The 25,075-nt window shown below is 41.6% G+C and overlaps 2 protein-coding genes across 6 annotated transcripts in view; one reads left to right on the top strand and one right to left on the bottom strand.

Annotated features, from left to right (window-relative positions):
• pipox (pipecolic acid oxidase) overlaps nt 1–25,075 on the top strand; it is a 1,053,392-nt gene that overhangs the window by 166,124 nt on the left and 862,193 nt on the right. The window lies entirely within an intron of this gene.
• Nucleotides 13,347–22,772, bottom strand: tbx2b (T-box transcription factor 2b). 2 transcript variants are annotated; one of them, XM_046072891.1, is made up of 7 exons: nt 22,054–22,772; nt 20,883–21,150; nt 18,988–19,140; nt 17,699–17,775; nt 17,352–17,521; nt 15,721–16,304; nt 13,347–15,160 (listed from the first exon to the last, which is right to left on the bottom strand). In XM_046072891.1, the coding sequence occupies exons 1-7, from the start codon at nt 22,410–22,412 to the stop codon at nt 14,711–14,713; spliced, it is 2,061 nt and encodes a 686-aa protein (XP_045928847.1). In that variant the 5' UTR covers nt 22,413–22,772; the 3' UTR covers nt 13,347–14,710. The 2 variants fall into 2 exon arrangements, with proteins under 2 accessions (XP_045928847.1, XP_045928848.1); XM_046072892.1 differs by having other exon boundaries at nt 18,988–19,134.

Genomic DNA, 25,075 nt, shown 5'->3' with positions numbered 1-25,075 from the left:
ACAGTGGTGGGAGTCTGGCCTTTTCTTTCCCTGGCGAAACATTTTCTTGTGTAATTGGTAGGAGGTGGGGAAAGGGGGTCTGGCTAATGCACGCCACCACATTTCTTACTCTGTCTGTTCTAGGGCTCCTTGTTTCTTCTACAGTCAAAATGGCGGAGGCTGAGGCTCCTTTCTTGTTAGCTGGATACAGTGTCAGCCTCCTCCCCCTGCTCATTCTCCACTGCTTCATTTCTAATCACTGATTGGTCATTTTCACTCCTGGCCAATGTTGAGCCTTAAGTGGCCGCTGTGCGTCACGGACAAGGTGGAGATTGCTAACTCGGCTCCCCTCCTCAGGCCTCCAGTGTAATATTGTTCATGGCTGACCTCCAGTGCATTGCACAAGCAAGCTTTAGCACATACTAGGATGGAGTTGTTCTGAATATCAGGTCATATTAAGTATTTGGATACACTATCTGAAGCTAATTTCCTGTATGCTTTTTTGTGGGTAAGAAACATTTAAAGCAGTACTAATCAATATTTTTATATGTGTAACGGATCAAATCACTATGTGTAACGTGAAAGGTGTCGCCTATAGTGACAAAACCACAGATACATATCACCCAACTCTGCAGTTCCCACCAGCTCTGAGCATTTCAGCCTCTTTCAGCTCATTGTTTTAGTTTTATGGCCCACAACTCTACTGTTTTGGTTCAGTCTTACTGCTCTCATCAATCTTGTTTTCAGCAGCAGCTGTTTCTGCAAAGAAAAACTCTGGGGTAGTAATATGCCAGTGTTGTGTTTACTAGTTGATCTCTGCCCCCAAGCCGCAAAAAAAATTGTATGACATTTTGCGAAGCCTCGCCTCCATGCATTACTGTTGCTATGCCTGTCAGACTTTCTTGCATGTCCTGCAGTTTACAGTTATAACCGTGGCAGATGGACCACCTGAAATTCTTGGTAATGTTTTGGGTCCTTGATTTTAAGTAGAGGTTGTCAGAAGCAGGCTTCTCATTTCTAGCCAGCAACAGTCCATTTTCTGACAACTGTGGCTAGCAGATTTTATCAGATGTCGCTATCCAACAGTGTCAAATTTGGTTCAATTTGGCCATATGGTGGCGCTATAATAACTAACTTTACATTTTGGCCTGTAACTTTTGTAAAAATTAATAAAGGAGAAAATAAAGGGAAATAAGGGAGGGGTAGAAATGGTTCATTCTAAGATAATAAAAACATAACGATTCATTATGTAAGGTTATACACCACTGAAAACATAGTTATGGATATTAGATTGCATTTCTGTCAATAAATCCTCCTAAATATTACACACTGACCCTTTAATTCAACTTCTTGAGCAGACTGTTTTGTAACTTTCCCATGTCTCACAACCCAGGAACACACCTGACAAAAAAAAGTTCGACTCCAGGTCAATTTGGTAGCTTTTTCCTTAGCTTTCAACTGTATCACACAGCATTGATCACCAGTGGGAATTTGCTCAGTTGTTATGGACATGGATCTGTTGACATGTCATATATGACCTCATTGGCTGTTATGATTTAATTCATATCATTTGTAGGACTTCTCATCTGGGTTTGCTTGAGTTGTAATTGTTTTGTCAAATGTATTCTTACTTCTAACTCAAAAGTCTTCGATGTTATTAAGACTTTGCATTCATAGAAAACGCACTGTTGTGCTGTAAATTTGACTTTCTGAAACATTTGTTAAACAGCCTCTCTGCAGTCCAGGAATCCAGAAATTCATGAATCTAAAGGGTGATCCAATTCAACTGGAAAAGGCATTGACTTCTAGGAAACAATTACCTGCTTAAAGTTGGTTGCTATTTTTCATTTGTTGGACCTTTGCTCCATGTGATGTGTTGTAGTGTTTTGAAAATGTCAGAGTACATCTTCATTATGTGGAGGGATTAAGCTGTGTGGTCACATTAGATCCACCCCCAAATCCTCTGTGGCCAATTAATGGAAGAGTAGCGGTTTAGCTTTCTGCAAAGACATTTAAATTTAGTCACAAACATTGGTTTGACACATTTGGAAGTTGGCTGGGTGTTTCCCCCTGCCGTTTGGGGATTTCTCTAAATGTATTTATGCCTCAAGTGGCAGCAATGTGAAAATCACTTGGTAGAATCAATCATCAAAAAGTAATTGTTGCGTTCTCTAAAATCTTTCTTAGTTGACCCATACAACAATATTTTCCCCCTTTATTTAGATGCATATAATGTCCCAAGTCACAAGAACAGTAAATCTACTGAAACTATCTTTAAGACTAATTCAAGGTATTCATCACCTCTGCTTATTTACACAACATTAATGAGTATGAGTATTCACCTCTGAGCAGTTCGCCTACAGCTCAGAGCAAACAGTGAGGTTTGGAGCCATCAAGGTTCATCACAACGAGTCAACTTCCTCCAGCTTCACATCAACAGCCACAGACTGAATGCTGCACTACACTTTTACTCTAAATAGTTAAATACTAGTAAAAAATGGTTTTCCTACATTATCTGCAATCATGATTAACAAAATATTACTTCGCACAACTGCAATAAAAACTAGAAAGTTAATTTTTGGACATGTACAAATTTGTTGTTGTTATCTACATTTGTGAGTTATAACTATAGATATATATCGTTTATCATTGTTATTGTCCCGAATAATGCAGTAAAATTGTAACCATGTAACCTAATGAGAGGCAGGCAGCAATCACACACAATGCATTGATAAATGTAACATGAACTGATGTATACAGTATGTGTAGACTTCTCAGGCCAGGTGAAAAAAGTTTGGTTAATTATTCATCATGCAATCTTAGAGTTTTTTTTGTTCACCTTTTCATTCAGTTTTATTGTATTTGTGGAGAAACAGCTTAACTTTTTATGGTTGATCTATACATTGTTTACAGTCTGAATCTTTAAATGTGATTGTTTTTAGAAGAAACAAGCTAAATTAGAATAAATTGGAGTTTTCAATGGAACTATATTCATGGCAGTGGAGAATTCTTTGAAACACCACCTACCATCCCACCACCAACACCATCAATATATTTACAGAGAGTTAGATTCATATATAATGTGAAAAATATATTAAATGTACAGATTAATTAATGTGTAAACTAAGCTCAGTATTTCTGAAATCCTGCTCACAGTCGCTTGTCACCAGATGTGTTACCTCTACCCCCCATGGACGCTAAACTGAATAAGCAGTTTATTATTAAAGTTTTCTATTTCTATTTTTATGAAATAGCTGCAAAATTGCTGCAACAATCTTTGCTGGAGTGAAGGTTAAAGCAAGGTTAGGGTTAGGGTTAGGGTTTTGATTTTGCTTAACTTTAATCAAAATGTTTAATGCCATAGCTGACCTTCACATGTTCTACATTGTTCTTACATATATGTGGGACCTTTGCAAACACTCTGTCTGTTCAGATGTGCGCCGTATGTTATGTAAATGCTGCTAGCAACCTCATGCCTGCTCACTGGCTGAGTGCTGACGTTCATCATGACAAATTGTAAGGTGATGGAACTAGAAACAGTGTATCATAACATGATACATTGATACATAACAAGATCATTGTTTTCAGCACCATGCACCAAAAATAGCTCTGTTTAATTCATTAATAACCTGAATAAATTAAAATAAATTCACTTAGCAGAGAAACTGGTCTAAAAGCAGAGTGGCAGGGTTACGGCTACTGGCTACTATAAAACTGCTCCTCTTTACCTGGCCTTTCTCTCTGCTCTACCCCATAAGCTCTGGTGTCTCACTAGTTCCCCAGTGCTCATATTTAAACAGTGTCATGCCCTTTGTTTTTAAGAGGTAAGCCCCTGGACTCTTTGAAGTGGCCGCCATGTTTGCACTGTGACCGTTTAATTCAGAGCACAGCTTGATGACATTAGTGTCAGGGACAATTGCTGATTTCAGTTGGACTTTAGAAGCTGCCATGCTGGCGGTATGTAGGCATCATGTGCTGCTCAGTTCAAGATCTGGTCAAACTCATAGTCTTACTTACACTCACATACACACTCCAGCTCCTTCAGCTGCTCTGATCCCCGAACATGTGACACAGCAGACATGGGACCTGGTTATCCTGCCGACTTCACAGGCCTGAGCCCAACACAGTGGAAGTTGTTTCTCAGACCTCCCATGATGGAATCTCTGAAATCCCATGTCACCTTCTTCCTCCTTCCCATATTATCAATACAGCAAACTTTAGAGTTTTAGTTGGGCCCCAGTGAAGAAATGGCTTTGCCATGTGCACAGAACGTGGAAGTGATATATTTGGACTTTCCTTGCTGCCTTTCATGTGGTTTTCTAATAGCTGATGTAGATCAGAGATGGCTGGGTCCTATTTGACTCTCACTTATTAAAGCAAATACTTCAGTCAGGAGGAAATGGAACCAGTTGGAAGTTAACTGAATTTATAAACCGAGATGCTCAGACTGTAAAGTTTTCGTCACTTCTGATCAACAGGACTTGGTAAGCATGTCATCATTGCAAGACTATAATAATCTTAAATCAACACAGCTAATACATTATTGTATTTACAGGCAAGTTTCACATCTTTGTCTTTTTAGTTTCTTTTCTGAGATCTTCAGGTTCTGGTGTTCTTAAGACTCCCCCTGTCGGTGGACCTTTGTCACTGTCACGTCTCTGAGCTAAATGTAAAACAGCAGTGTATATTTGCCTGTGACAAACTCATAAAATACAGACATTTGTGAAAAGGACAAGCTCGTCTGAATTCTTTTTCACTGTTTGGTTTAGCTCATTAAAGTTAAATGGGACTCATTTTAGGGACAAGTTTTTGTCCTCATCCTCTCTGCTGTAGTTTACCAGCTTTTCTCTGTTGCTGGCGGTAAAAGTCGGCCAGCCATTTGGCTTGCTTAACTTCACTATATCTCTGTTTTTATTGGGTGTGAGTAACTTGTCAGCAGCCATACAAAATGCATTTCAAAAGACTTTTTCCCCCTTGTGCTCAGCCTTTGTTCTCATGCAGGAGAAAAACCCTGTGAGTATTGGACAAGTTAAGCTTCCCACACTGATGATGTCAATATGTGATTCTTTATGTATGTGCTTGAGTGCAGTCGTATCTACAGAATTCTTATTAGAAATTGGCACACCATTACAGGACAGTCCGGGAAATTGACGTTGCTGGGTCAATGCAAAAATTCTTCAGTCAATGCTTCAACTCATAATTGTGATAGTCCAGAGTGCACATTTGCAAATGAGTTTTGCAGTTAAGACACAAAGACAGGCAGTGGGCTTTGCTTTGCTTTGACTGATAAAGATCCAAACTGATAAATCATTCTTACACGGTCACAGAGTTCCAGGAAGTAGTGTGGTTAGTTTCAAGCAGTGAGTTTTGTCAGTTATCTCAGTTTAGTTGTTTGGGTTTGTCAAAAGCACTTATTTTGCTTCTTTAGAAAATGATCACTATATGTCAAAGAAAGTGTCTTTGAGAGGCTTTTTGACAATAGGTATCTGTGAGTTGAGCTCAGATAGTTATTACAGGCTCAGTCTAACTTGTGTCTGAAGATGCTAAGTCATTCCAAGGGGTTCCACTCTGTAAACTTTCAAGACATGTGGTTTCAAAACAAAGAAAGTGTGCGCATGATTTAGATTTCAGCAGTTTGACATAGTGCTGTTGGTCTGAAACCATAGCTGAACAGAACATTTTCAGTGAAAGCGGGTACTGTGTGTTGAGTGCGTATTTTATTCAAAGTAGGTGATGATGAGTCATGATGAGTCACAGTGCATGGTGAGACTCTACAGTTGTGGTTGGGTGGAAGCTTATGACCACTGCCTGAACTTGTCTGATCTCAGAAGCTAAGCAGGGTCTGTTCTGGTTGGTGCTTGGATAGGAGATTCCCTGGTAGTGTGTGGTGCTCCCAGAATGCAGGGTTACTTGTGTTTCCTAGAGTCTCCAAAAGTAGAATGGGAGAACAGTTTGTGTTGCAGCTGAGATAGCATTTGTATTCCCCAAATGCCTCTTTGGGCATATTCGATGCATACCTGGGAACCTTTTGCAAGCACTGGTTTCTCGTTTATGCCTGTTGTTGGTAATTTGCATCATACCTACATCACACCTGAATTTATATGTATTCTTTATATGTTCCATAGGTAAATTAACAACGTCCACTTAATTTAACACCAACCATCGACACCTGCTGCTACAATTATTATTACTTGTTCTGTCAATATTATTACTATTACTCTTTGTCATTGATATTTGTATAATTACTTCTACCTTTACTATTATTGTACATCTCTATGTGGTACTTGCGTTGGGCCACTGTGTCCCTCACCTTCTCAACCCACCGTTGGGTTGAGAAGGTGAGGGACACAGTGGCCCAAGGTGAGGTAGATGGCCGCGGTGCCTGAATAGGTTCTGCTGTAGGTTTGCACCTGCTGATGGGGAGTTTTTCCCCGCCTCTGTGGCCAAGTTTTTGCTCATGGTGGGAACTATTGGGTCTCTGTAAATAATAGTACAAGAGAACGGTCTAGACCTGCTCTGTATGAAAAGTGCAATGAGATAACTTCTGTTATGAATTGGCGCTATATGAATAACATTGAACTGAATTGAACATTACAGGTTACTCAACTGGTCTAACAACCGCAGACTGGTACAGCAGAGGAAGAACATGGCTTTGGCTTTACTTTCCCTAACATCACCCACTAAACTATCTCAAGGTAATTCCCAAAGCGGCATGTTTGCAACTGGATAACATGTCATTTAGTAATAAACAACACTTAGAAATACTGTATACTGTCTTTGTTTCTGAAGAAGGAGCAGCATCAGTCAAACTGCGGTCTGAGTATACTGCACGTCTGCGGAGCGGCTCAGAGTTTATCTAAGCAGGCGTGGGTGTATTTTACATGCGTCTGAGCTTGGACAAGTGTTGGGGGGGTTGTATGTTTTTAGAAGAGCTGGCGGGTTTAGTCTCAGCGTCTTGACTCGGCCCCGGAGTCCGTTCATCATGACAGAGACTGTTAGTCTTTGCTAATCTCCTGTCTTCATCTCTGTGTCAGCCCAGTGTGCGGAGGCCAGGCCTCTTAGTGCCATCAGAGCAAATGATTTCTTTGGGGTCAGATGCACAGATCCCACATAGTTTCTCTTGCTGTCCTCTTTAAACACGTCCTCGAGGACTCGGTCATGATCAAAAGCCCACTTTAACACAGGCCTGAATGTGCAACAGACTCCTACTGTGTTTGTGATTTGGGCTTGAAGCGCGGCAGTGCAGGCTCACTGCTGTTTGATCTAGGATAGTGAAAGGCGTCCGTTTCCACACAAGCCTACGTTGTTTCCTTTAGCAGTAATGAGTGACAAGATGGAGGACGCCCAGCGTGGCCCTCTCTAGCCACTTCATTAGCTGCCCCACAGTGTTTGGCTTTGCTCTGATTTACAGCTTTTCCATTCAACATCTTTCAGTTTGTAATTTGTCTCCAGAGCAGCAGGTCATAGGAGGATATACCATGACACATACTCTTTACATAAAGCTCTTACATGTAGAATTTATTCCAAATTATGCAGTAATGTATGCTGTTGAACAAATAAGAGTGTGTGCAAATAGGCACTTATAAAGTAAAGTTCAAAACTCTAACTCATCCAACATGTCGACTAAAGAAAAAGCAAAAATATTTTGTCTCAAATGGTTTTTCTTCAGCAGGATCAGTTTTTGACTAACATTAGGTAAAAGAAATGTTTGTTAGTATTCACTGAGAATCCCACTTTTAGTCTTTCGTTTGGCTACTTGCACTCTACTTGGCATCGAGTCTAAAAGAGTGCCCATTATTCCAGAGCTCTTTAGAACAGTGTATGTTTCACCTTGTCCCTTTTCAGTCCTTCATAAAGAGGTTTATTGGGGTTGAGGTTTGAAATGGAAAGCCATGGCGCTCAGTGCTCCTGGCTCTTTCTTGGAATTGAACAGACCTGCCAGAGCTTTGATGTACAGTGTGTTTAGGATCAAATGAATCCTCTTCCACACAACCGAACTACAAGAGATGACACTGTAAACAGGCTGGTACTTTTCTTTGGTCAGTGTGGCGTCCATCCTGTGAAAATCACCATCCCCACAACAGGCAAATCATCCTCATACCTGAACTTTTCCACCCCCATGTTTGACTGTAGGTTTCATGCACAATTGCATCAACAAGTTTCATGCAATAATGCATTATGAGACAGGTCGGGCCTGGGGTGGCTGGTTGGCATGCTACTTTTGATAGAACGGAGATATCTCTGCAACACAATACACAGAACTCTTTGACATGATGTCAGAACTGTTACTTCACATTCTGGTTATAATGTTAGTTCATTTTTTGAATGTTTTAAAATAAATTCTGGCCATAATCTTACAGATTGTAATCTCTTATTAACAATTTACAATGTGTATAGTCAGGCATAAAAGTATGTATTTTTTTAAAAAGTTTGATTGGTTCAAAGCGAGAATTATCAAATGGCCTGGATGAAAAGAAACTTGGTAGTGTACTTGGAGTTTTGACCTCACACACATGCAAAACCTCACCACACCTTTCAGATTATTGAAGCTGTGTGTCTGATCATAATATTTATTTAATTTACTTCCTTCTTTACATGATATGTATTATTTATGTCATTTTTCATATTAATGTATTGATTGAGGTTTTTTTGACTGATTTCCAGTCTAAATTAATTATATGTGTTAATTTCACATTTTTAAATGTCCATTCCTGAATTTTTAAATGATGCAGACTTTTTGACTTAATCATGCTGTTTGCTAAACCCGTGAGCTTAGACACAAGCATAAATATTGGTCTTCCAAAATACACTACAAATATTATCTCTAATTGCACTCAGATGTGGATGATGATAATGAATTGTGTTCGCTGTAGTTTGTTCTACTTTAATTCTGTAGCCATAAAACTCATCATAGAGTATTTGATGAAGCACTTGTAAAGTAAGTAAGTGTGCCACCCAGTGGTTGTTTGTTTTGGAGGTAGCTCTGGTTAAGATGTGACTTTCTGCTGGCGTAGGCAGTGCTGATCAAACTGGATTATGTGTCATCAGTTCAGAAACATGTACATGTAATAATCTGACACTGAAATATAAAACATACTGTGAAAATAGGCAGTGTAGCTCTGCTATGGATATATTTATTAAAAATAATAGGAGAAGGGCATGAGTTTCAAGAGGATTGGCAGGGCCTTGCACAGTGCATTCTGGGACAGGTTCTGTCACCAATTGACCTTGAACAGGAATAAGCAATGACACTGAATAAATCAGTGATTTTAAAAGACATTGAGGTCCTGTAAAGTGGACAATCCAAACGTATGTAGAAATAGCTATTTGTGACGGTAAAATGACAAATATAATATGATATTTAGCAATGCTAAGGATTGCCTACACAACAAACATAATATGTCCACTGACTGTGTCTCTGTCCCAGTGTCAGTCTACATGGGCCAGAACCATGTTATTCAGGTTTAAAAGCTTAGGGTTGAAATTATTTATAAGACACTGTTCTGTGTCTGCAAGAGGAAAAAACATAAAAAAAACACAACATAACTGCTTATGAACTTTGCATTGAATTTGTGTAATTATAAACACCAGAGTAAACTCAGGCTCTGTGCTCTTTTAGGCAGAAGCCATGGACTTCTCTTCTGCCTTCTCAGTGTCCAGGAGGGGGCGGCAGGCCTGCATGCAGTGGTGCTGTAGTTCCAAACTATCCCCCCCCCCCCCAAAAAAAGGGCTCATGAACACACTCACACACATGCACACTCAGTCATGACTTGTTGCATGCACTGTCTTGCCCGCTTTGACAGCACTACCACAATGATCTGATTGATAAGTGAATATGACAATGTCCAGATCATTTTCAAAATAGCAATAGAGTTTTTTAAGACAAACTTTGTGCACATAGTCTTTTATGGAAAACTTTACTTGTCTGATCTGATTATCACATGGTTAGTACATTGTTTCTCCCTTTCATTCATACATACATAGCTTTGGTGATCCCTCTGTCATCTGCCTGTACTTTAATATAAGTGCATTTTATGGGTGTGTTTATTAGGTGTTTATAATGGATCTTTTGCACTGCTGATTGGAGTTACATACAAAGCAACCTGCGCTTTTCCCTTTGACATATCTCACTTTATTGGTGAAATGCTGAATAAAATCAATCTTTGCATTTGTATTTTCTACCTGTGTCTGTGTGTGTGTGTGTGTGTGTGTGTGTGTGTGTGTGTGTGAGGTATTGGCTCCTGGAAGTGTTGCAGTGAGGTTAGAGGCTGGGCTTTTTCTCCCTCCTCCTCTCTGCCTCCTCCTGAAGGAGAACAGTGGCCTGTGATTGGATCCCTACTTCTCCACTTTGGACCAGTGCAATGGCTACACCTGAGCCTAGCAGCCAATAAGCTGCCTGCGCTGTCAGTAGCAGAGAGAGCAGACTGCAGAGCTGCAGTGTAACAATACACACTCTGTATAGACCAATACAGGTTTCTGGGCTGCTTCCCAGCACCATCAGACCGATACACGGCACCAATACTAGCCCTTCATTCACAAATAGAGACTTTTATATTATGAAATTAGATAAGGTATTTACAGAATGACCATTACAGGATTTTCTCCACAGTCTAAATGCTGTTAAAACTTTTTTTTGCAGCTTGACAAAGCTTAAAACAATATGTTTTAATGCCCTATAATGTTGCCTCAAAATATTGGCCTCCAGCTGCTTCATACTTAAAATACATCAGTCTTAACCTTCAAATATCAAAATCAGTCATTGTCTACAGGGATCAGAAGGAGACTTCTGAGGGTCATGGCAGTGGCAGAGCAGAGTGAGAGCCTGGTACAGCCTTTTCCTTCCCTATCATATCAATTTATTATTATCTCATGAGGCAACTCACAAATCACAAAAAATCAACAGGTGAGTAACATAAATCACTCCAAAACATTTAAAACATGAAAAAAAGCCTATTGCAATTTTTGAGTCCAAAAACTTAATTACATCACATATACAACAATCTCATCTGTAGTGGGAGAAGTATTCAGCGCTGTTATTTAAGTAAAATGAGCAATACCTCAATATAACAATAGTAAAAGTCTTTAATTTGAAGTATTACTTATGTAGAAGTATTACCAGCAAAATGTCCATTAAAAGTATTCATTCTGCAGGCAAGACTGGCTCCTCACAGGGTTATATTATTTTCTAATATAATATATATATTTATGCATTAATGTGTATACAGCACTTTAATGTTTGTAGCACATGGTGCTGTAGTTTTAACTATTTGCACTCTTATTATGGAGGGTTTTATTCAATAACCAAGCATCCTATATTTATATTTTCCTATATAAGCTTTGTTTAAAATATAACTATAGCTGTCAGATAAATGTAGTGCTGTAACAAGCATGCTATTTGCCGCTGAAATGAAGTGCAGTCCAGGTTTAAAGTAGCATAATTTGGAAAAGGCCAAGCAAAGTACAAGTACCACAAAACCTGGTTACTTTCCACCTCTAAATGTCAGACCTTATTACCAAACCTATGCATTTACAACCTAGAATAATGAGTCTAATACCAAACCGATATTGCAGTTTATGACTGTTTTATCACAATAAATCATCCTGGAAATAAAAAAGAGAATAAATCTTAAAGTTTAAGGCAGTAGAATATTTGTGTATGTGGAATGTGGGGCACGCTGCGTGATGTGAGGCTGGATCCCAGCAAACTCGGAAATGTCTCCTACAGTCCTGCAGATAAGGAGCAAAGATAGAAACTGAAGGCCTGCCCTCTGTGATGTTGTTTAGGTTTCAAACAGTAAACACCAGGAAAGGCGCTGTTTGTCTTCTGTGCTGAAATGAACTGTGTAACTTCTCCTGTCGGCCTACAGACTCTCAAATAACAACGTAGGCCCACACTGATCATTTAACAAAGTTGTGAATAATCTTGGCCTTTTTACCCCAACCCATCACCAGTCATTAGTTATGATCCACAGGGCCTCCACAGGAGCCTATTGATCACTCATTGACTGATTGATTTAGACAAATACTTTTTTCTCCCAGAGTGCGAGGTCGAGTTGCTCTCTCTGTTAATTGAAGATAACAGAGTGGCAACAATGGCCCCCGTAATAGAATGAGAGTTTTGTGATTATCGCTGCAGAAAGAAAAGAAAATGAAGAAGAAGGGGAGGAGAAGGAGGAGGAGGGGGTCTCTCTAATTAGGAAGCGGGGCGGTGTGGAGGCTGTGGCCGGCAGGCAGGCGACAGGCGCCGGGTCCCGGACAAAAGGCTGTCTGCTGCCCTAAACTCCCCCTGCTTAACCCTTTAAACCGAGACACACACATGCACAGTCACACACACAGTGCTGCTGCTGCATCATCTCTCACACGGGCCTCAACACACACACAAACACGCACACACACACACTGGTTCACATTTTGACTTTGATACCAAACACTATGTTTTAAACTCCAGGATTGTCTTTTTTTTTTTTTAGAGAAATCAACAAAACTTACAATGTTTTATAGTAAAACTGTAGGTGGTGCAGCTTTCTGCACGTTTAACCTCTGACATATCTAGCCCATTAAAAAGCCATAATATTAAAATTATTTCTGCAAGTAAAAACACATTGGATGTGTAATTTATGTTCCAGGCCGAACTGTTCCCCGATAACTTTCCAGCAGACTTAAACAGGGAACAGTCAAAGTTGCTCTCAGGCTACAGAGGATGTGAGTGAGCGTAGCAGAGAAAGCCCTTCCTATAAATACTTACATTACTGGGCTCTTTCTAAAAATACAGCCGGGCACACAATACTAAAGGAAATGCTGATTGACGGTGACTGAGGACCTGCTCAAAATAGACCTGGACAGCGGTGCATGCAGGAGACAGACCCGATTTAACATAAATAATTTAAACAGACATACTGCTGGTACTACTAACACTGCTATACAACTAATATAACTAACTAATAATGTCAAAACCCCCATTCTCTTTAATTATATTGGTCAGTGAAAGCCTAACATTATAAAAAAAACATTTCATATGCAGTTGTAGCTTTTATGTAAATTAATTTCACCCAGAAAAATCTCACCATCAGATTTAAATGTATTTTTAAGAACATGTGAATTAAACCCACTAACATTTTCTTAACAAATTTACCAAACCACAGGCAGAACATGCCCTTTTTCTGTCTGATGTTTGGCCGACAGAGGGCGCTCCTGCCCCTCGTGTGTGTAAGTGTGTGCCACAGTACGTGTAAAGCACAGATTAAAAAAGGCTCCATAAATTTAATCTGTTTTGCTCTAATTAGACGATCAGAAACACAATACAAATTAATGATATTGGTAACAACAACAACAACAATAATAATTATAATAATTATACACTAGACAGATTTCAGCACAACGATTTTTTATTGAAATTGTGAGACAATCAAAAAAAATAAAATAAAACAAAACAAAACCCGGACAACCAGCATAAACAAGATACTTTCATCTTTAAATATATTTATGAATAGATATGAATGATGCGCCCATAGGAGGAATTGCTTTGAATGTCTCCTGGCTGGAGTGAAATAACCTGAGGTGTTTTTGAATCCATGTGGAGCTCTTTCCTCTGTATTTGTCGGTGGATGCAGACTAAAACATGGCACACACGTCTTCTAAAAATCAGCGATGCTTCATACACAGTTTTTCAAACCAACAAGCGCTAAATAGCTTTCATTTACAGTATATGTTCATGTAAAATAGGGGAGAGGAGAAGGAGAAATAAAAGCAACGAGTTAAAATCGAAATATATACACGCTAATATACAGCCTTGAATAAATTAATACCAATTGCATATTCTTGGATCTTAGCTTTATTTACAGAATTTGTTTTATCTTTAATTACATAAATAGTTCAGAAACATTTTTTTCTGGCATGAAATGGTTAGCGGTTCTTTGTTTCTGTCTTCCTCTCGCAAACGGAACCATCACCTTCCATGCCTTTTGAAATGATCAGGCCTGGCGGGGGGGAGTTTTTGGATGCAGCTTGAGGCCTGCCTGTTCCGGGCTCGGCTCGGTGTGTAAAAACCACGTCTGGATGCTCAAATGCTTCAAGTTAACCAAACTCAACACACACGTTCCCCAGTGCGCCGCTCAGTGTGTGGAGCTGCAGGCCCTCAGGCAGGTTAGACCGATATATGGAGCCGATACTGGTCTTGTGTGGTCCACCTCTGATATAATGGATATGATAAAGTTTAACTGATTATATTTTTGTAATGGAATTGATCAGTGTTACTCTCTGTAGTGTCCTTGAACTGAAGTGGTCAGATATTTCTTTTTAATATTTTATCATTATTTTAGTGTTTCATTTTCTAAAATGTGTTTCCATGTATATATATATTTTTTATCTTTGCATATTTTATATAATTACTTTCGTCAGTCTAGAAATGTACCCAGAGTTTCTATGGGGGTAAGCCTGCCTTCACGAGGGGGATTTTTGTTGTCTGGTGATGGTCAAAAAGTTGACTGACAGACTTCTCACCCTGTCTAACAGGTCAGCTCTGGAGGAAACCCTCAATACTTGTGAATTTAAAAAGGTTAAATTAATTATATGCACTAAATGTCTATCTGCAGCTTTGTTCCAAAAAATACCAGTTGTCGGCCTTCACCGACCCATATCGGTCAAACCTCATCCCAGTCTCCGTAATGTGCTGTACAGGACATGTGCACTTATAGTCCTCCGGTAAGTCTTCATCCCAAACAAAGAGTCTTCATCACTTGGGAGAGTCTGCAGTCGGGGAGGGCTCCCTCTGGCCCTCCAGGCCGCTCACCAGTCTCTGGATGCTCTGCAGCTCATTCACCGAGTCCTTCATGGAGGTTTTGGGAGATGTGGTCCTCCCGCTCGACCCTCCCATCTTATGGTTGCTGTGGTGCTCTGGGGCTGGGCTGGTCTCCCTGCTGCCCGGTTTGGAGGATTCAGAGCCTGGGTTGAGGCTGCCCTGCAGGCTGGCAGTGAGCAGGCTGGAACTCTGAGGCAGTGACACCGGGAGCTGGTAGGGGTTGAAGCGGAGCCGGGGCCGGGACGAGCTCAGGAAGGGGTTCCTGGAGAGTGGGTTGGAGGTGCTGGTGGCTGGGAGGGCTGAGGCAGAGGCGGCCGCTGCAGCTGCTGCCATGTAGGTGTAGGGGTATGGGAAAAGACCGCCAAATGGAGGCATGGGGATGCCCTGGAATATGAAAGAGGAAAGACTTGGAGTCACAGTTGTACACATTTCCAGTCAGGTGGTCAAATAATTAAAGGAGTGATACATTTTTCCAACATACCAACAGCAACTAAACAGTTTAATCTTTTCATATTATTTTAAACAGATTTTTTAAAATGAAAATATAAGACAGGTCTGATATGAAAGCAACAAATCATTTTTTAAGTTTCAAATTCTCATTAGTTTACTTCATGTTTAAAAAAGGAATTTGATGACTGTATTAATCATTACATTCTCATGCTGATACTTTCGTGTCCTACATGTTTGCATGCAGCAAATGCATGAAATGTTGCTTCACTGAGCATGCTTATTATTGGGCAATAAATTGAACACAGCTCTGATTGGACTGTGCAAGGTGATGTTTAAATTAACGGTTATTGTCTTAAGAATGTGAAACTTGACACCTAATCCTTATCTACACACCCTAACCAAAAGCTCCAACTCTCCTGTCCCGCTTAAATCAGCTCCGTGCTACAGGTGTATAGGCAAACTAAATCATTTTCTGACCGGATGACCTTCCTTACCTGAGAGGCGAGCATGTGCTGGGACAGATGGAAGGGGAAGGGGTTGGGGGTTCCTCCCGTGCCCTGGGCGGAGAGGCTGCCATTTTCCAAACCACTTGCTCCAGATACAGAGGCCAATAGATGCCCCATGCCCATTGCAGAAAAGGCTCCAGGGGCCATGGCAAACTGCCCAGGGTGAAACAACAGCGGCGATCCGGCGTTCAGAGGGTTAAAGAACTGCTGACTGTGCAGGCCAGACAGAGCCAGGCTTTGTAAGTGACCAGGGCTGAAGTGCGATGGGCTCTCGGTCTGGACCATGAGAGGGGAGAAGGTGTCCTTACTGGCACTGATGCCTCCGGCCTCTGAGTCCTTTGTCAACGCGTCCGTGGTGTCCTTCCTGTGCCTGCTCTCCACTTTGTCCTTCTCAAGATTCCTTATACTGAATATAGAGTCGTCCTTCTTTTCCATGCTAGGCCTGTCCCTCACACGTTCCTCACACCTGGAGCTGTAGGGGGACATGGGCTCAGGTCCCGGGCTGTTGGAACCAGTACAGAGCTCGTCCTGATGCTCCAGCTCCTGCTCACTGTCAGTGCACGTTTTGTCATCTACAACACAGGAATCACACAGGGAAAGAGAGGTGTAAGCAGAGCCTCCAACCACTTATCTCCCATTTCCTCCCCAGCCATTACAAAAAAACACACCTATATTACACACTCTAGAGTGGCAACCTAAACCTGGTGGGAGGCTCTCAAAATCCCCCCTGCAAATGAACACATGTGAAATTCAGAATTACAATATTTTATCTTTAAGAGCAACATACTTTATATTATGTCAAACTGTGCAAAGCCTTTAGAAGGCAAACACTTGATAATCCACATATTTAAATGAATAAGAGGTACCATTAAACTTAAAATGGGCCAAGGCTTTGTTAAATAAATTAGTTTGATAAATTAAAGGAATTTAAACAATGCGATCAAACAAAATGATAAAATTAAACCAGATAAAACTTGGGACCACATTTACATTGAAAGGGAATTTAAATGTCTATAACCACCATAAGAGCATTAAACTCTATATTCTCAATTAGCAACATTAACATTACAGTGTAAATGTGAATATAATAACCCACTTCAGACAAAACTCAGGCTGGTTTTACTCTACACATATATAGCTGTTAATGCATTTATCTGCCAAACACTGTCTGTTCCTGCATAATAAACTTTTAAAAATGATCCAGTCTGAGTGGAATTTCAGGAAATAAGCAGACACATTAGGTGATCTAATATTATAGGTTGACAGGTGTGGAATACATAAACCAAATCCACCTCCAATCCACTGATATGACTTTTTAAAGATCATGTAATCACACAGGCCCGCATTAATTAGCCTATTACAAAAATAATTATTCTATTTCTACACGATGATAAAGTATTTTCTCCACGTTTCTGGTTATTTTCGACCGCCAAATTACAAACGTATTTTAGTCAATTTAACACAATCTAAATGATTTAAACTTAAAGTTCTAAATGATTACAACAACACATCATGGCTGTTAAAGTCTGGATTTAAGATAACTATTAACACACCATCGCTGAAACTCACGCCGGCTCATATATGGGCCCAAAAATAAAAATAAACAATATGTGTCTTACCTCGACTGGGTCTGCTGAACCTCAGCGGGCTGGTACCGGCTCCCAGAGGGGAGTGGACGGCGTCCCTGCCGGACTGAGCCTCACTGGACGAGGCATCCGAGTCCGCGCCCTCCCGGTCCGCCTTGCACTGGTCCTCATACATCCGCAGCGACGGCATGGTCAGTTGTTTCCTGTCAGTAATAATAATAATAATAATAATAATAATAATAATAATAATAATAATATTAATGATAATAATATTAATGATAATTATAATAATAATAATAATAATAATAATAATAATAATCCATGGTGATCTGGGTTATCGCAACGCTGTGAGGTGCACGTGCAGGTGTTAGGCGGCATACCTTTTCTCTCTCCTTCCGTTCCCCGTGTCTCTGAATCCTTTGGCAAAAGGGTTGTTGTCAATCTTCAGTTGCGTTATCTGTCAAAAATACAAAGTTAGAATAAATGTGGGAATGAGGGAACCAAAATAAAAACATATAGGCCTAGTCCACTCTGTTAGAGTCCATTGTCCTCACCTGGCCTATATTTGGAACTACATGGTTTCTGTGTATTATCACACATTGAAACTAGCGTGTTGGACAGGAGCCACGGTAGGTCCCGGATTTGCATTATTAATAAAAGCTTAATGATGGGGCGTTATTCTCATAGGCCCCTGGAGAGAAATTCTGCCACGAAATATTCCTCTATGGGGTCACACGAGCCTCCGTTCCCCCAGAAAAAAATGCAGAGGGAGCAATACTTGAACAGATGACTACCATGTCAATAATTAATAATGCGGTTTGGATCACTGCTGCTTCACGATATAGGCTACTGATGTGGAAAAGGTCGGTGTGGCTCCACATACGGGTACGAAGCAAGGGAAAGGCCTGTGTGACTCTCGCAGGAACTTCCAGGCTCCTAAGTGGCCCTCGGACAAGACGCTTCAGGCGTCTGCCATTTCTGCAGAGAGTGTCTTGCGTCATCTGTCCACTGTGACTGCAGGGTGACCAGCCTTTTAAATGCCTCCTAATCGATGGTGACTCTTTGCAATAAACTTTTACAATAAGACCCCCCTGCCCCCCCCCCCCGGACACAAGCTCCAATTAGCTTTATGGAGACAGACAAAGAGTCAGCGAAGAGGCTTAGCCTATAACAATGCCATCAAATATACACATATAAAACTACTCATTTCAAATATGTTTTTTTTTAATGGTCAGATATTCTCTTAAATCTCCAAACGGAAGCTGTTAGTGTCATTTTTAAGAACACAAAAAATAAATAAATAACAAAGAACGCACGTCTGCCATGTTTGATGCTGCATCACAACACAACACGCTCTCCCCATTTATACGCCTAATTTATTCTCTTCTGGTCAAGGTTATAGCCCATGAAAAGCAGATAACACACAACACGTTGGCTAAAAATTTGAATTCAGAAATATCTGCTACACCCACAAGTCCAGGCAAAACGACAATTAAAAATCAAGTGGGACATGTGGGTCCTCTGCAGGGAAATTAGGCGACCTATAAAATCAGATTAAGTCTTCGGGGTTAGTGGTGGGGGGAGGGGACACATGTAGGACATTTATTAGGCTACGCAAAGTATAGCAGCCATATTAGAGTCCGTTGGTTGAGTGTGAACAGTGACTCACCTTGTCGTTCTGATACGCAGTTACAGCCACGAACTCGGTCTCCGGGAAGACGTAGGTCCTGAAGGTGCTGTAGGGGAGCTTCAGGATGTCGTTGGCCCGCACTATGTGGAACCGGGGCTGGTACTTGTGCATGGAGTTCAGGATTGTCTGGACCAACACACACAAACACACAGCTTTGGAGTAAATATCAGGGTATTTTATGTCTCCCTTTTATGTTTCCTCCACATTAAAACTCGACACTAGACAGAATATGTTGACACGGATCATCCAGCGCATTGTTATTGATGCTGTTATAATTACTGTGTGAGCAGACTTGTCTGTAATTAGTGCGGGGCTCAGGGAAAAACCTGACCAGGCCACACATGTTGTCGTGAGGGTTCAGAACCACAGCAATAAATGGGATTTGATCCTGTTTCTAAGGGACAAAAGCTACATATTTCCACTCTCATTCATTTCATATTTATCACCACGTAGGCTACAGACACTTCACAAGCCGCCAGCTTGGAATTATAGCTTCAGGGCCTGTCTGTTTTGCCATACACAACATCAAAGACTTTACGTACATTGAAAATATATTTTTAAAATTACAAAACATAAGCCAGGTATAATGCGGCAATCAGACACCACCAATAGCCTATGCGGATAAAGTCCTATTCGCAGATAAAAATAGAATAGGCTACTAAGGTATTAACTTAGGCCTACGACTTAAACATGTTCATAAGCAGCACATACATGTGTAAACAAGACATGTGTATGAAAAGAAATCCTGCCTGTGAGGGATTGCAAATTTAGACTGACATGTAAATGTTAAATTTGTTTCCAGTCGGGAGCACACTCTGCCTGACACTCAAGTGGACTTCCCTAGACATTTATAATTTGTTCCGATATTTTTTCATCTTTGTGCATGTTATTGCACGCGTGAAATAATAGGCTATTAAATAGCCTAAATGGTTTTAAAAAAGGGACAATATTGTGGTTAAAACATACAGATACTGCAACAAAAAAACACCACAAACCTAAACTATAGGCCTACTATATACTTTACACTATGGTATTATATACACCATACTATATACTGTATACAATACCATACTATATACGTCATATACTATATACTATATAAGGCTACAGGCCGGAGGGGATATCAGACACGTCAGTCAGCTCGGTCATTCAAGCTCTTTTCAAGCCATTTCTCTCTGACCCGATTTGATACACCACTAAATCCCACAGCGCTGCATTCACTCATCTCAGATATGATGTTTGTTTTTCATCCAAATATCATATCTGACTTTGATCCCAATAAAACATCGGTTAAAAATAAAGAATAAAAAGAGCCGGATGTATAATGCGGCCGTGGTAATGGCCGGGCTTGGGTTTGGATAAATGGATGCAGGAGAAAATGCAGGCTGATTGTCTACATATATTCTGCTACAGGGAAACATAAGCTCTGGGTATGTCAGCGGCAGCAGGAAGTCAAGTGGCAACAAAGTGTCAACAGCTCTGGACGTAAAGACGTTCAACTACAGCAACAACGTTTGCTCATCTTTAAATGCATATATTCTTTTAGTAAATAGTATTTTTTCTCAATACGTTTTAAGCGTTGCTCACTTTTATTTACCCTACGTTATCATTTCCCTGCAGTAGTTTAGTTTGGATTCAGCACATGCACCTTCTGTGTTTTTATTTATTTGCATTTTACCCCTGGCTGTTTCTTATTATTATTTTACTGCTACAACGACCCACTTTCCCCAGATGCTTCATAAAAATTTCATCTGAACTTAAGGACACCTAAAACACGCTGCCCGTCTGTTCCAACAGAAAACACCTCATGCAGCATGTAAATATGAAAAATCGTCTCTGCTCAGGCGAGAGAAAAAAAAACTCTCTGTACTCACAAATCCGTGTTTGTCTGAGATGTTGTTGGTCAGCTTAAGTTTATGGAAAGCCACAGGCTTGGCCATCCACTGCTCTCCGGTGGCCGGGCTGTCCGGGTGGATATACATCCTCTTGGGCATCTCCGGGTCGGCCTTGCCCGCCACCATCCAGCGGGAGTTGTGGAACTTGTAGCGGCAGTCGTCCGCCGCTACGATGTCCATCAGCAGGATGTATTTGGCTTTTTTATCGAGCCCGTTTATTCGCACTTTGAACGGAGGGAACATCCTCCTGCAGAGAAAAACATACATGGAGTCAACACGCCGCGATACAACCATAACACAGCATCAGATGATCACACAGGACCTCAGCAAATCTGGCAAAAGAGGCGACATAGAAGGCGACGCTGACGTGCCGCCTGACAGGAGGAAATATTGTAGTTGTCAGATATTAAACGCAATTAGGCGACAGCAACGCAGCAAACCCATAGTGTGTGTGTGTGTGTGTGTGTGTGTGTGTGTGTGTGTGTGTGTGTGTGTGGTGTCTGTCCGCCTGCGTCTGTGTGTGTTGTCCAAGCCCTACACTACAAAGCTGAGCAGTATATTTATGACCACACCACTTCACGTCCCTGCTTTTTGAAGTGACAGCCTGTTTATAAAACCCAGAAGCTCTGCTGCCTCTACAGAATGCAGTTCACGAGATAAAACCTGATTAAAGCTCAGGCCATATTTCCCCCAAAATATCCCAAATATGTACTTTGATCAGTCTGGAAATATATCAGAAATATTTCAATATAAAGTGACGTTTAATTCATTTAGTTACTTTGATAAATGAAGCCAGTTTTACTCCCAAATGTGTAGGCTACACACGCACGGGACCTCCATTTAAAAAACATCTATCACCTATATTTAGTGGAAAAAGCGAGGAAAACACAACTTGTTATAACAGCATTATCTTTTCCATTTTTATTAGTCGTGGAACAGGTTAATAATCGGTGGGGAAACAAATACAGACTAGCAAAGGCCTGACGCCCATGCTGCCATTTAATAACGAGAATTGAGCTGTTCCAAACTTGTCAGCTGTGGTTCATTCTCTGCATAAATAGCCTACAGACAAACTGCCGTTTTTAAATAAAGTAGGCCTAAATAAAGAATTGTAGGTATGCCCAGGAGAAGAATTATGAGGAAATCTTACCTTCCGGACTTGGTAATAACCATCTCCGTCCCGAGTTTATGAAACTGGTCCCAAAGATCCTTGGCTTCCAGTGTAACTTTGGGGTCGTCGTCCACTTCCTCCTCGGGCTCCAGGCTCTTCATGCTGCGAAGATGAGCCGCCTGATGGTGGCTGAGGGCCGGGTGGAGCCCAGCCTCCGCCGCCCCGGCCAGGCCGTGGTCCGGGATGGGCTTGGTAAGCGCCCCGGGAGGCAGGCTGAGCGCGGGGAAGAAGGAAGGCTGCGCGGCCGCTAGAAAGGCGGACATGGGGAAGTCGGTCGCCCGGTGTGCGTGGAAAGGGTGATATGCCATTGCAGTCCCTGTAAAAACTGGATCTCTCATCGGTGCATCCACAAAAACCGAAGTGAAATAATGGATATTTTAGTGGTATTTCCCCCAACCTAGAGCCAGTGTAAGTCCGCGCTTCGCGAGCAGTTAGCCTAATTTCTGTAAAGCGGTACAGAAGAGTACAGCACCTTGTCAAACACACAGCGCGTTAACAGGGTGAAGAAAATAGCCCAGAGTTGCTGTTGATGTGCTTTTCCTTTTGGTTCCTCCGCCGAGTCCTTCAGTGGAAGCGGCGCTGTGAAGGCAGAGCCCGGCTGCGCTGTGTGCCTCTCAGATAAATAAGCTGTTTCTCTGCTTCAGTCATCCCACACTGACTGGAGAGATGTGGCCCCGTTCACTGCAGATCTGTGACTATCTCACATGTCCTTCCTGCCTCCATCCCCAACACTAATGAACCAAGCCCCTTTGATTGCTGATTTTACGCTTTCTGGACCAATTGTGGGCCCCTATAGGCGTGGTTCTGACAGCTCCGGCCAGACTCTAGGAGAGGGAGGGGGGGCCAGAAGGTGTCGGAAGCATTAGCAGTAAGAAAACATGTCAACAGAATAAAATATTAACCAATGACAGGAAAGATCGGGAAATCCCACCCCCATTTCCAAGCCAAACACCGGGTCAGCCCTCAGTTCTTGGCCGGTGGAGGCATCACCTCTCTCGGCTTGCGTTTTTACAATGTCGCCTCCGGAGAAACCAACCTGTCCACAGACTCACTGTCTTAATACTCACCTTAATACAGAGGAACAGCTCCACTTCTCTACGTTTGCCACTGTCTTTTAGAACAACTCACAACAGTAAATCCACGACTCGCAGCTCATGCTCTGCATTCCGGAGAGATTTATTTCAAAGAGCTGCTGCTCTCTCGGTCGCTCACCATAATAACAGACATGTAATTATTCCATGTTATCGGCTGTTTTGACGCTTAGGCTGGATTTGCCTCACCCTAGCTCAGACTATGTTAGCTGTGTGTATACTGACTTCAGCCTCACACGGCCGCGGCTTCCTCATGCGAGAGCCGTTTATCTGCGCGTTTTCCTGCTCGAGCTAACTGGAAGGCAGCAGCGTAATAAAGACACAAGGCTGGAAAAGACAAACCCAGATGCTGCGTGGAGGAAATAAAAAGAGGAAACCAGATGAATGGTGATGAATGAATTTTGAGAGAAAAATCAGGGAGAAGGAAAGCGGTGAGTGCTCACTTCGATACAAACTTTTCCTTGTTTAGACGCAAATAAAGTTACATTTCTTGGAGATTCTAGCATATTCAGATTTTTATTTTTAGATGAGGCTAAATGTTGTCAGTGCAGTTGTATTATTCCTGCTGTTACACTGCTGTTTGGCGTCGTGGTGAGTATCGTTTGCATTTCCACATCAAACAGTCGCAGCGATGAGATGATTTATAGTGCTCAGTCAGAGCTGAGGGCAGGCCGTGGTAGCGTGTAATCTCCGACAGGTTGTATTTTGTCAAACCAAGGACAGTGCGGGACTCCGGGAGCCGGGGGAGGAGGAGGAGGAGGGGGGCACCAGCCTCCCTGCACTCCGCTCTGCTGAGCTCTTTAGAAAAACCCAGTGCCGCAGCTCTTGATTAACTTGGACTCAGTTTGTTAAAGAGCCGCTCGGCGCCAGTCGGCTGATGCGCCACAATAAGAACAATCTCTTGTCTCTTTATATTTACCCTGAAGTCCTGCATGTGTGAGCCCCTCCGGCCCCCTCAGCAGCCTCATCTGCGTCTCCGCTCCACTTTTCTGCCTCGGTCATGACACTGTGTCAGATGGGATTTTTTTTTTCTCTTTTTGGATAAACAGCTGCTCTCTCCGGGCAGGAAGGACGGTGATGTGGGCCACAAGCGTCACTTCGACAAAAACTGAAACAAAAAGTGATAATCCATTTGAATGAGACTGTCAGACACAACTGCGCATTTCCTATTAACCCCTGGAACATAGCCGTGTCTCTGCGGCTTCTGCTGGCATTCAAAACTCTTACTGTCCATAAAAACGTTTTGAATAATATTTATAAACCGTTATTATCAAAGCATTAAATTCCACAAATATGACTGTAAAACAATCAAATCAAGCCACACAACCGACAAAATGTGCAAATCAAAATGTACACACTTGTTGCTCGGCTTCCATCACATCTCTACAGCCATGCGTAAAGAGTCAACAGGCCAGACAGGAGCAGCTAAGCACAACAGAGCGCACTATACCTGAATGAAGCCAAAACAGTTTTTACATAGTAGCCCAGAAAACACATTAGATCAGACACAAGTCCCTGGAGCATCAACTGTTTCACACAGTGGATGCATCAACAGCAGAGTCAGTGTTGACAGTGTGAAAGTATTTTCAGGCCGCCAGGTGTTGGAAATAAATGCCAGAAAGCATCAACTTCACATGAGAATGTAAAAGCATCAATAATGTCTTGCACATGCCTCACAGTTTCCTTCAGAGTTATATTGTGGTGTGTATCTGCGATAATTTGGCCGGACAGCTGACTTGTTTGGAATGCTGCACCCTCAGATTTATGAAATGACAGAGATGTAGGAGCGCGGTGGGAGCGGCGGCGGGTTGTCAGACTTTTGGAGCTGCATGCATGGAGCTTTACTGGGGAGAAAAAAGATTAGCAACATATGGAGGTGGATAACGGTTTTTCTGCCGGAATACTCAACT

The sequence above is a fragment of the Micropterus dolomieu genome, linkage group LG17 (genome assembly GCF_021292245.1).
Source record: "Micropterus dolomieu isolate WLL.071019.BEF.003 ecotype Adirondacks linkage group LG17, ASM2129224v1, whole genome shotgun sequence".
NCBI classification, from domain to species: Eukaryota; Metazoa; Chordata; class Actinopteri; order Centrarchiformes; family Centrarchidae; genus Micropterus; species Micropterus dolomieu.
Note: the sequence above shows the minus strand (reverse complement) of the source record. Positions and strands in the feature narration are given on the sequence as shown.